This window comes from Pipistrellus hanaki (genome assembly GCF_964339955.1).
Source record: "Pipistrellus hanaki genome assembly, chromosome: 13".
NCBI classification, from domain to species: domain Eukaryota; kingdom Metazoa; phylum Chordata; class Mammalia; order Chiroptera; family Vespertilionidae; genus Pipistrellus; species Pipistrellus hanaki.
The window spans coordinates 45819380-45830097 of NC_140515.1; the positions used below are offsets into that span (position 1 = coordinate 45819380).

General features: G+C 56.3%; 1 protein-coding gene across 2 annotated transcripts; it reads right to left on the reverse strand.

Moving 5' to 3' along the window:
• Positions 1 to 1303: 1303 nt before the first annotated feature.
• EOMES (eomesodermin) lies at positions 1304 to 7843 on the reverse strand. Of its 2 annotated transcripts, none has more exons than XM_084902164.1 (6): positions 6581 to 7843; positions 5539 to 5693; positions 4755 to 4876; positions 4124 to 4282; positions 3976 to 4037; positions 1304 to 3186 (listed from the first exon to the last, which is right to left on the reverse strand). In XM_084902164.1, exons 1-6 carry the CDS (start codon positions 7450 to 7452, stop codon positions 2493 to 2495), a joined length of 2064 nt encoding a protein of 687 aa, XP_084758290.1. In that variant the 5' UTR covers positions 7453 to 7843; the 3' UTR covers positions 1304 to 2492. The 2 variants fall into 2 exon arrangements, with proteins under 2 accessions (XP_084758290.1, XP_084758289.1); XM_084902163.1 differs by having other exon boundaries at positions 1304 to 3243.
• Between the last annotated feature and the right edge of the window lie 2875 nt (positions 7844 to 10718).

Consider the following 10718-nt stretch of genomic DNA (forward strand, 5'->3'; position numbering starts at 1 on the left):
AGGCAGCTGGTCCATGTCTCTCTCTCATCGACGTTTCTAGTTCTCTATCCCTCTCCCTTCCTCTCTGTGAAAAATCAATAAAATTTTAAAAAATAAAAAAAGTAACACACACACACACACACACACACACGAATAAATATACATAAACCAAACTTCAAGGCTTTGGCTCCCAGATCAGGTGAGATCGGAGCGGCTTTGGGACAAAGCACTTTTAACCTGCACGGTCGGTCAGTCGGTCGGAGACGCGGCGCTGGGGTCCGAGCTCCCAAGGTCACCGGCAGAACTTGGGGCCTTGCGGGGGCGAGATGGGACACCGGGGAGAGGGGATGGGACACTGGGGAGAGGCGAGGTCCGAGCTCCCAGTGGCCTTAATTGGACGCGGAAGGGGGGAGGTCCCGGGGGATGGCTCGCCTCCCAGCAGCTAATCCTCTTAGCAGCTGCATTTCCGCGCCGCGGTGAGCCCGGCAGAAGGACCCTCCCGGCCAGACCTTTACCCCGGGAGGGTCAGGAGGGGGCGGGAAGGGTTGCCAGCGGGGCCCGAAGCCGTCTGCTGATAAACCTGGCGGGACCTGGCGGGACGTCTGGCGGGGGACAAAGGACCCTCCGCCCCATCCTCGGTTTAACTCTTGGGCAGATCCAGGGCCCTCCCGGGGGAGGGACAGCGCCAAATACACGGAGCTCGGCGCAGAGGGGCGGGAGGCCTGGGATCCTCGTGTGGAGGCGTCTGGCTGCCCGCAGGGAGCCCGGGCCGGGCCGCAGCCGCCCGAGGAGCTCAGCCGCGGGCTCCGCGCAGAAGCCGCAGGTGGAGCGGGCGCTGGGCTGGGGGCGGTGAGCTCCGGGCCGCTCCGCGCCTGCCAGGAACTCGTGGGCGCTCAAAGGGCCTCAAAGGGCCTCGGGGGTTCCCGGGGAGCCCACGTGGGTCAGGGACGGGTGACCCCAAAGTAAGCTTAGGACGCCTGGGGCGCGAGGTTCTCCGTGTTTGCATGAGCCCTGGTGTAGGCAATCTTGCATCTGGGCAACCTCCACCCCCAGCCCAACCCCCATACCCATTGTCCACACTTCCTAGAGGAAATAACCCCATTCATGTTTGAGGATTAAATAATAATAATAATAATAATAATAATAAATAAAAAGCATCCCACCCCCCACTCCTCATGACTACAGTGTCCACTTAAGAGGTTCCAGAGCCTTCCATGGCAGGGAGAGGAGTTGGTGAAACAAGTGTCCACGCGGGAGAAGGGTGGAAGGCAAAAAGCAAAATAAGATCTTCCCACGAAAGGCCAGAGTACAGAAGACAGAGAGCTATGCCTGCTCCCTTAATGAACCACGTTTATTAAAAAAATGACTACGGCTGTACATGAAAATCCAAGGTCTCTAAAAAGCCTCTAGGAGCTGTGGCATCGGGTTTTACTTTCTTCACATCACCAAGTTGGGGAAGAGGACGGAATGGGCATTTTCCCCTTAGACACGGTTCAAGTTAAGTACAGAGTCGCTGAATACATTCTGAACTAGCTAAAAAGTAAACAGTATAGTCCCCAATACGGGTCGGGATGAGGAGAGAAAACGACCCTCCCCCCACCCCCACCCCCTGCAGCTGTTGCTAGGTGATCTGCACATTCTGTACAAAAGCCGAAGCACCAAGTTTACATCATCGCAGACACATAGGTAGACTATTTGTACAATAATATATTCCACATTATTCTACAGTTTATCTAAGCACAAACTATACACTTTAAATGTTTCTCTTTCGTTCATTTTTTTTTCCTTTAGTTTCGGGGGTAGGGGGAGGTGACTCCATCCCTTGACCTCTCCAGAGTCTTTCGAGACATCCATCCGGGCACACAGCAGAGGCCTAGCCAGGAGGCAATCCTGAGCCAGGGCGGACATGGCTTGTGCTGAAAGCCTGGAGGAATCCAACTCACTAAGACCAATACCTTTGTTTACAAATTTTTTTCTTGCCTCCCAGGCCTCACATCTTTTGTCCCTAGCAGAAGGTCACAGCAGAAAGTCCCCTGTTGAAGCTTACAGACCAGCCCTTCCTTCTCTTCTAGAAGCAAAATCCCTTACTGATCCGGGGCTTCTAGAGGCTCACAGATTTTAAAAAACAGAAACAAGAACCAAAGCTTGCAACTCATTGGATAGCGCTCAGCACTCCGTCTTCGCAGCCCCATTCTCTGAATGTTTTTAGTGTTTCCAATAAATAAATCCAGAACCTTGAACAACCTTCCGATTTTTAAAGCCCTTCCGAGTCCTCCGTGAACTGTATTTCAGAAAGAAAAAATAAAATAAAATAAAATGCTAGGCTCGTTTCCATTACCTGCAGCAATCAAAAAGCTTTGGCACCTTCTTTTAGAGAATTGCACAGAACAGGATGCATCAAGGTGGAAGGCAAACATCTTTTTGGCAACCTAGGCAGAGAAGACAACAAAAAAACACCACCACGTTCATCTGCAAAGAAACTTAGCTCATTCTGACGAGGTCAACACCGCTCTTTAGGGAGTTGTGTAAAAAGCATAATATCCCCCCATGCCTTTCGAGGTGTCTTTGCTGTACTCTTCGGCGTTCATGTCCTCACACTTGATGGAGGGGGAATTCTCATTGCTGGACGAGCTGGGGGAAAGCCGCCTTCGCTTGCAAGCGCCCGTGTACACCCCCGAATCGTTGGAATCCAGGGACTTGATGGAAGGGGGAGTCTCTATCCAAGAAGAAGAGCTCATTTCTTCTTTGACTTTCTCCTTGGAGAGCTGGTCTTCGGAGAACACAGGGGGGCTGGTTCTGGAGGTCCATGGGAGCCCGGCGGCGGCGGCGGCCATCTTCCTCTGATAGGAGCCTCGACCTCCCCACCCTGCCATTGCAGGGAAGGCAGGGTCCGGGTAATACCCCAGGGCGTGGGACGTCTGGAGGGGCAAGGACTTAATGCCATAGGGGAGCAAGGTGCTGGACGGGTATTCGGACTCATAGGAGCCGATGTCTAATTTGTTGGTCCCGGGCTGCTGGACAGGCGTGACAAGCCACCGCTGGGGAGGGTTGGCCGCCTCTTCGTTCTGTTGGGGCGAAAGGAGGCCGTTGGTCTGCGGCACGGTTCTCTCGCCGTTATAATAGCGGGCTTGAGGTAAAGTGTTGACAAAGGGCTCCGGGAAGAAGGACTGGACGCCATACCGACCTCCAGGGACAATCTGATGGGATCTAGGAGAATCCGTGGGAGATGGAGTTAACCTGTCATTTTCGGAAGCGGTGTACATGCTACAATATAAAGAAAAACACTTAAAAAATAAAAATAACCCTGGTGGTGACCCCCAAACAAACCAAATTCCCAGGAATGAAAACGCAACTGGTCTGTTGGTGCGGAGGCACAGAGGCAGGAGATGGCCTGGCTCGTCTGAACTTGGGACTCTTGGTTCCAGAGGGAAAATTTCCCACCATATAAGCAAAAGTTCCTTCCCGGGTAGTAAGTACTTAAACTATAGGAAGTCCACCTTTGCAGATGCTAGGATCTGAGCAACAACTCTCCCTGGTCCGTGTGGTGGAGGAAGGCCACATTTAAAAGGCATTTGCAGAGCCTTGTTGTTGATGTGAAAATTGCATCCTCTCAGCCTCGGGTTTTTCTTATGTAAAAGCAAAAGGGGGGGAGGTAACAGTGATACTGGCTCCTGAGAGGGTAAAAAAGTTGGGATGACACAGAAAGATATGTAAATGCAGATTATGAAAATGTCAACTCGCCACTCAAATGTTAAAGAGAAAAATGCTCCTCCTTTTAAAGTCCTTTACATTTCTTTAGAAATGAACAAAAGCCCTCTGCGGAAAAATTCTAAAGCAAGGTTAGTCCGGGCAGGGGGGAAAAAAAAAAGTAAAAATAAAAAACAGAAAGTCTCAAATATGAAAGCTTTTTCCCAGAATATGTTCCTAGGAGAGTGGCTGATTATGAATGTCCTGCTCCCGGGTGACACGCAAAGCATGGACCAAAGCAGCACTTACGAATCGTAGTTGTCCCTGAAGCCTTTGGCAAAGGGGTTGTGGTCAATCTTGAGCTGCGTTATCTGGATAAGGGGAGAGAGATGGTTGTTGAGTGCCTTAGCGCGCTGGGCCTGGCTTGCCCGGGTCGGGGGACCCTGGGGACACTCACGTCGGTGTTTTGGTAGGCCGTCACGGCAATGAACTGCGTCTCTGAGAAGGTAAAGGTCTGGGTCTTGGAGGGCTCGTTCAAGTCCTCCACTCCGTCCTCCGTCACTTCCACAATGTGCAGCCGCGGCTGGTACTTGTGTAGAGACTGCAGGACTATCATCTGGAGGTGGCACAGGAACAGAGGAACAGAGGGGCCGAATCGAAACCGTCTCTTAAAGGTTTAGCAGAAGCAGACTTCAACAAACTGCATATTTTGCAATGGGACACCTGCCTGCTCCCCACCGACGGCTACCTTTTTCCTATTGCCGTTTTTTAACCAACAGCTACCTTTTTCCTATTTAACATCTGATCATCGCCACTCCTGTAGCCAAACAGCTGGGCGTGCATGTTTCGAAAGCACTCTTTCCTCTCGGTGTCCTAAGTCCCCCAAAGATGTCAGTATTTCTGTCCCTAAGAATCAACTCACTGTTATTGAAATCCAGTGTGAAAGTAAGAATGAGAAAGGTCAAAGGGAAGAAAAAAAAAAAAAAAAGCTTAGAAATAGGCGAGTAAACAGGTAAAACCAGTGAAGAGTATGGGAACTTGTTAGAGAAGAGATCCCTGGCCAGAAGACATAGCCTCTGTCCCTCTACCTGAGTGTTGTTGTTATTGGCGCCTTTGTTGTTGGTGAGTTTTAATTTCCCAAAGGAAATCTCCTGTCTCATCCAGTGGGAACCGGTATTAGGAGACTCTGGGTGGACGTACATTTTGTTGCCTAAGAGAAAATGAAACAAAAACACAGGACCTAAGCACAGAGCGCTGTTTACAAATGGAGCGGAGGAGGGAAGGCTGTCTTAGTATCTATGGGCAAGGTTTAAGAGCGGGATTTACAGCACAACCTCCCCAGCATGAGCTGCTTACTGAGAAAGGCCAATGGAGACCATGAGACTCCAGCGATGCACCCCACCACACCCCCTCCAGAGCCCCCGGGTTCCCAGGCCTTCCTTGACAAGGTGCTCATCTTAACAGGACCTCAAAATAGAAAGATGGAGGCAACAGGGGATGCCTCTTGTAGTTCAGGGCACCATCTGATGGAAATGGTTGCATTTTTATGGGTGGGATTCAACCTTGAGAAGGCTTTCTCAAGTGAACATGGGCATGCTAGGAGCCCTTGCCCCCCGGAGAGTTTGTGACAATTCTTTACTAAAACATAGACATTGGGGGGCTGCAGTAGGGTTATGGTTAAAGCTCTGTATGTTGGTAAGCAAGAAATCTGACTTAGCAATTCCCTCTTTCAGCCAAACACTCAAGACAAAGAAACTCATGCTAACACCTCTAGGTTCCAGGTGGGGGGGGGGGGGGGGGGAGAAAGGCTTGTGACAGGGGTTCCCCACCTGCTCCCCCTTTGCCCCCTGCCAGGGCCTTCTCTCTCCTCACCCTGCATGTTATTGTCGGCTTTGCCGCAGGTCACCCACTTGCCCCCCTGGAAGCGCCAGTGGTTGGGGTCGGCCAGCACCACCTCCACGAACACGTTGTAGTGGGCGGCGGGGTTGAGTCCGTTTATGTTGAAGCTCAGGAAGGGGAACATGCGCCTGGAGGGAACAGAGCCGGGAGAAACGATTTAATCACCACCCTGAGCGCAGGCCTGTGCTCGGCCAGGTTCGCGGGCACCTGGGCCAGGGTCGGAGTTAGACGTTTCGAAATCTACAGAGTGAACAGAATCCCGGGAAAGCGGCCCTCACTATGCAAAATAGTTTTGAGTTGGCAACTCTATGGACATCTCTTGTCCAAAATGATTTGCCCCACGGTCACGTGCTTCTGTGTCCTCTCCCCACTCTAGTTCTCAACTTTTTAAGGCACTCGTTCATTTTTTTCTTCCATGATGTGAAAATGTCTTTTTCCAATTCCACTGGTAAGGCTGAAAGTCCCCTCTGAGAGTCCCTCTCCCTCCGCCCCTTACTTTGCGCAGAAGTAATCGCTGTGAGCTATTGGATGTGCATCAGAACTTTCTCACCCCCAACCCCGGCCAGCTCTGGCTCCAAGACCTGCCTCACCAGCCACCTCCATCCTCCGGAGGTGCCCCATGGAGACCCTGGCGCCTAAAACGGCGGGAGCCCATCTACTGCGCTCAGGGGGGCAACCCATGCGCCTCCGCCCCCCCCTCCCCCATCCCGGTCCTCTCGGTGGGTCTAGCAGCGTCTCGTAAATCCAGCTTTGTGGACAAGCTTCAGTTTCCATTTCCGCCGCCTCCTCCTCCATCCAGGTAAGGGTAACGGGAGGGAGGAGGCAGCCGTAACCGTACACCCCGCACAAGCCAGCCGTGAGCAGAGGGGAGGGACGAGGAACTGGAGATGCAACATCTCCGCTTACTGCGCGCTCGGAAAAACACTTTCCAACCAAAGGGCATCCCCGGCCCCCCTGCGGGCCACACCGTCACGGTCCCCCCCAGTGCCCCGCGCCCCCTCCGCGCCGCGCTCACCTGCCCTGTTTCGTGATGATCATCTCGGTCTGGTGCCGGTGGAATTTGAGCCACAGGGGCCGGTTGCACAGGTAGACGTGCGCGCGTAAACTGGAGCCGGACACCTCCAGGCTCCCCCAGCCTCCGCACGCACCCGCCGCCGCCGCCGCCGCCGCCCCGGGGTACGGCCCGTAGAGGGGAGCCCCCTGGCCGTACGGATAGGCTCCGGGGCCGCCTCCCCCGCCGCCCGCACCCGCGCCGCCGCCGCCCGCGCCGGCTCCCGGGCCGAACTGCGCCCTCCCGGGCGGGCACACGGCGGCGGGGAAGCCGCCGGAGGGCAGCATGGAGCCGTAGGGGTAGCGCGCCCCGTTGGGAGCCGGGTACACGGGTCCGTGGGGCGCCCCGGCCGCCGCCTGGTAGGGGAAGAGCGAGCAGGGCGCGGCCAGCTCGGAGCCCTGAGGCGCGGGGGACTGCAGGTAGTAGCGCTCCGAGCCCAGGCTGTCCATGGAGTAGCGTGCCGTGGCGGCTGCCGTGGCGGCGGAGGGGAGCTCCTCTTCCCCGCAGGGGGAGCCCTTGCGGCCGTCCGGGGCCCCCGGCTTGGCCACGGCCGCCGCGGTGCTGGCGAAGGCGTCCCCGGCGGCGTCCGCGTCGCTGAGCATGACCGCGGGCGCCCCCGCGCCGGCCGCCGCGGGCTCCCCGCTCCCCGCCTCGCACGAGAGGCCGCCCGGGAACTTCTTAGGCGCCTTGTCCAAGTCCAGCCTCTGGGGCGAGGGGGTGGCGCCGGGGAGGTGACCGGCCGGCCCGCCCCCGCCGCCCCGCGCGCTCTCCAGCGGGTAGAAGTGCGCGCCGGGCAGGTTCACCGCGCTCACCAGAAGCTGCTCCCCTAGCTGCATGCTTTACGGAGCGCAGACGGCGAGGCTGCCTCTGCTCTTCCCGAGGCCTTATTATAAAGGCTGGATAGGGGAGCCAGCGCCCTCTTCCGAGGGGAAGGTGACTTCCCCTCCCTCCGGGGTCGGGGCGACCCACCTGGCGACACGGGGGCGGCCGGGGCACCCTTGCGCGCACACAGCCCAGAGTCCTTTCCGCAGGGAAAGCGCGCTGAGCCTGCAGGGCGGGAGGTGAGATGGATGGAGAAGCGCCCTGGTGCTCTTAGCGGTCCTGCCGGCCGCCCCGGACCCCCAGCTCCTCCCCCGCTCAGGCCCTGTAAGGAGAGGACGCGGCTCTCTGTTCCCATCCACCGGCCGGCGCTAGCCCCTCCGCCCTCCGCGGCTGCCCAGCTCCCGGTCAGGTTGACCACTTTGGAAACTTGCAGGCTGTCATTGGCTGCTTTATATACGTGCTGCCAGGGAGGGGTTTCGCGGCCCCTCGGCCCCGGGACCCGCCTATTGGCTGATGGAGGTGACACTAATTCAATTAGGCATGTACTAATTGGATCAAGTCGGCTGCAACTTTCTTTTCCTTTAGTCTAATTTCTTTCTTCCTTCCTTCCTTCCTTCCTTCCTTCCTTCCTTCCTTCCTTCCTTCCTTCCTTCCTTCCTTCCTTCTCTCCTTCCTTCTTTCCTTCCTTCCTTTCTTTTTTTTTTCCTTCCTTCCTTTCTTATCATTTTTTTTTTTTCTTTTTTGAGACTCTGCCCTGCTGCGAGGATCAATTCTGATGTCTTTCGCTGCAGTTTAGGGGAACATGTCTTGGGGTCCCCGTAGCGGGGTCCAGCGCTTGGAGAGAAAAATGCAGGTTTCAGAGGCCGGGAGGGAGGACGGGAGGGAGAAGGCTCTGCAAGCTGGCTTGCTGGGAGGCCCCTGTCCCTGAGGGGGAGAAGCTGGAGAGCTGGAGAGAGGCCCAAGGGGGAACTCTCTTCCCCTCTCCGGGGCTGTCACTTCAGGTACACGTTCCTCTGGATGGCGGAAGGCTCCCGGGCCTCCAGCCCACACGGGACACTTTGGTTTGGCCCCGTCCTTTCCCTCCGCGGGAAGGGCTTGTGGGAGGAACCTCGCGCTCGGCTTCTGGGGTCGGGACGGCGGGTGCGCAGTGCCATCCTGGAGAGCCAGCGCGCTCAGCTGGTGCAGCAGAAGCCTCTGCGAGGTGGACACTGGGAACACCCTCCTCTCCACGCCAACCCGCCTGCCTTCAGGAGGCAGGCACTCACCCGCTGCCATTTAAAGTCCTAGCCTCCCAGCTCCCCTGCACCCCAGATCCTGCCCCCGCCCCATCTTAGGCTGGGCCAGAAGCAGCGAAACAAAGGTTCGCCCGCCGCCCCGCGGGCCTGATTCCCCGATTCCCCGCGCCTCTCCTCCGCGGTGCGACGCAGAGGGGGAATAATTAGTGACATAATCAGTTTGATACCGAATGGAGCCCCTTTGCCCCAACTGCCTGCGTCTCCCCTGAGTTCCTGAGGACCGCAGAGTCCAGAGCGGTGCCATCCTAGATGCTTCGTTGTTATTACGGGGGATGGGGCACGTCTCCCGGCTGAGCAGGAGAAGCCTGAATGCTCTCCGCCGTTAATAAGCAATTACAGCCGCTGCCTGCAGCCGCTCCGGGAGCGCATTTTCCGGCTGAGATGCCGGGGCTCTGCTTCCCCAGCCGAACACGATCACACGGGAAACTCTGCGCCCGCAGCAGATGAGGCGGCCGCGGGGTGTGCGGAGCTCCCACACGCCGGGGCTGAACGGCTCGAACCCAGGTTCCAACCACAGCAGCGCCAAAACCGGCACCTCTGGGTTAGAGTGCCAGACGGTTGGTCCGTAAGGCAACTGGGCTGCTCCTGGGCTTGGACCGGCGTTTGGCGGCGGTGAAAAGCGAGCGCGCGCGCAGGTTTTCGGGGTCACGGCCCAGCCAGGGGGAGGGAGCAAAGGAAACGGGTGGGTTGGCACAAGGACCTCGGAGGCCCGGGGCCCAGCATCCCGGGCGTAGCCCCCAGGAAAGCTGTCCCCCGCGCGCACTCAGCCCTGCGCCCCTGGCACCGCGTCCCACAAGCCTCGTTCAGGTTTGGCGTGGCTCTCTGCGCTCCCACCGCCCGGCTTTTGTTGTATGTGGACCCAAGGAAAGCCGGGAGAGTTGTACTCTCCAAATCCTCTGTGCTTCTGCACACTTGGTGATTTTCAAAGTGGAGAGTCGCGACTGGGACGCGAGAGCTAGGAAAGAGGAAGGGCACGCAGCTGGGGTGGCTTGGCGACATGGACCGGGGCTAGGGGACCCTGGAAACCACTCGTAGGCTCCCCCACTTTACCCTAGAGTTTCGGGATGTTTGCTGAAAAAGCAGGGTGCGCTCCGATCTCCCTTGGAGGTTGGGTGGCCTGGGGTGGAGAGCCGCGTAACGCTTTGTCGCAGCGAGAGAGCGGGCCTCGGTGCTCCTTCCGATTGCTTTGGAGGAGGCCAGGGGAGCGCTGCGGTGGTAGAGCGCCATCGCAGGCAACAGGCGCCGCTCCGGCCCACTCTGGCGCACGTAACGCGGGCCAGCTGTCCCCCCCGCCACAGCACAACGCGCTGATCTGATTCCAGCCCGAGGGCGAGCGCTGGAGAGCGCGCGGGTCTGGCGCTTCCTCCTGATGAAATATACAATGAAATATACACCGATGTGATATTTGTAAGCAGGACCCGTGCTGATTCTGGGGGCAAGAAGCTGCAGCTTCTCTCTCCCCACCTCTCCAACGCATCTATTGATTCACTCAAACTTCAACCCATTTCACAGATGGAGAAAACGAGAAAGAATCAACATGCAGGCCCTACAAAACCATCCAGGAACGCAGGCTTTTCAGAACATGAAAAATATACACATCACTTAGATCACATTTTGTAAGCAGATGTTACAATACCTTTTTTAAAACATAATGAAAAGGACTGTTTCAGTTAAAGATTTTTTTTTTCTTGACTGCGTCAAGATAAAGGCATCTCATTTAATGGTTCTTCCGTATTAATCGACTAATTACGTTTGCATTGTTACAGATAGGATATACAAGTCTCAGTGCCTACAGCGTTGTAGAGGAGCAAATCTGGGATTTCCTCCTTGGAATGCGCTCTCCTTTGGCCGGCTCGGTTTTACTTATAACCAAGGAAAAAGACATGAACATTATTTTCATGTGTCCCGGCTGCACTTTAAAATAAAAAAACAACCACCAACGCTCTTTTCCAGAAGAGAAGCCGAAAAGCAGTGGAAGGCAGCGG

What these genes read in the sequence shown, in the direction of transcription:
- EOMES (XM_084902163.1), bottom strand. Translation starts at nt 7,452, where the DNA reads ATGCAGCTAGGGGAGCAGCTTCTGGTGAGCGCGGTGAACCTGCCCGGC. An exon ending in CCAATAACAACAACACTCAG is followed by an intron (nt 4,283 to 4,754) that starts GTAGAGGGACAG and finishes TGCCACCTCCAG; the next exon opens with ATGATAGTCCTGCAGTCTCT. An exon ending in TTCAGGGACAACTACGATTC is followed by an intron (nt 3,244 to 3,975) that starts GTAAGTGCTGCT and finishes TTTATATTGTAG; the next exon opens with CATGTACACCGCTTCCGAAA.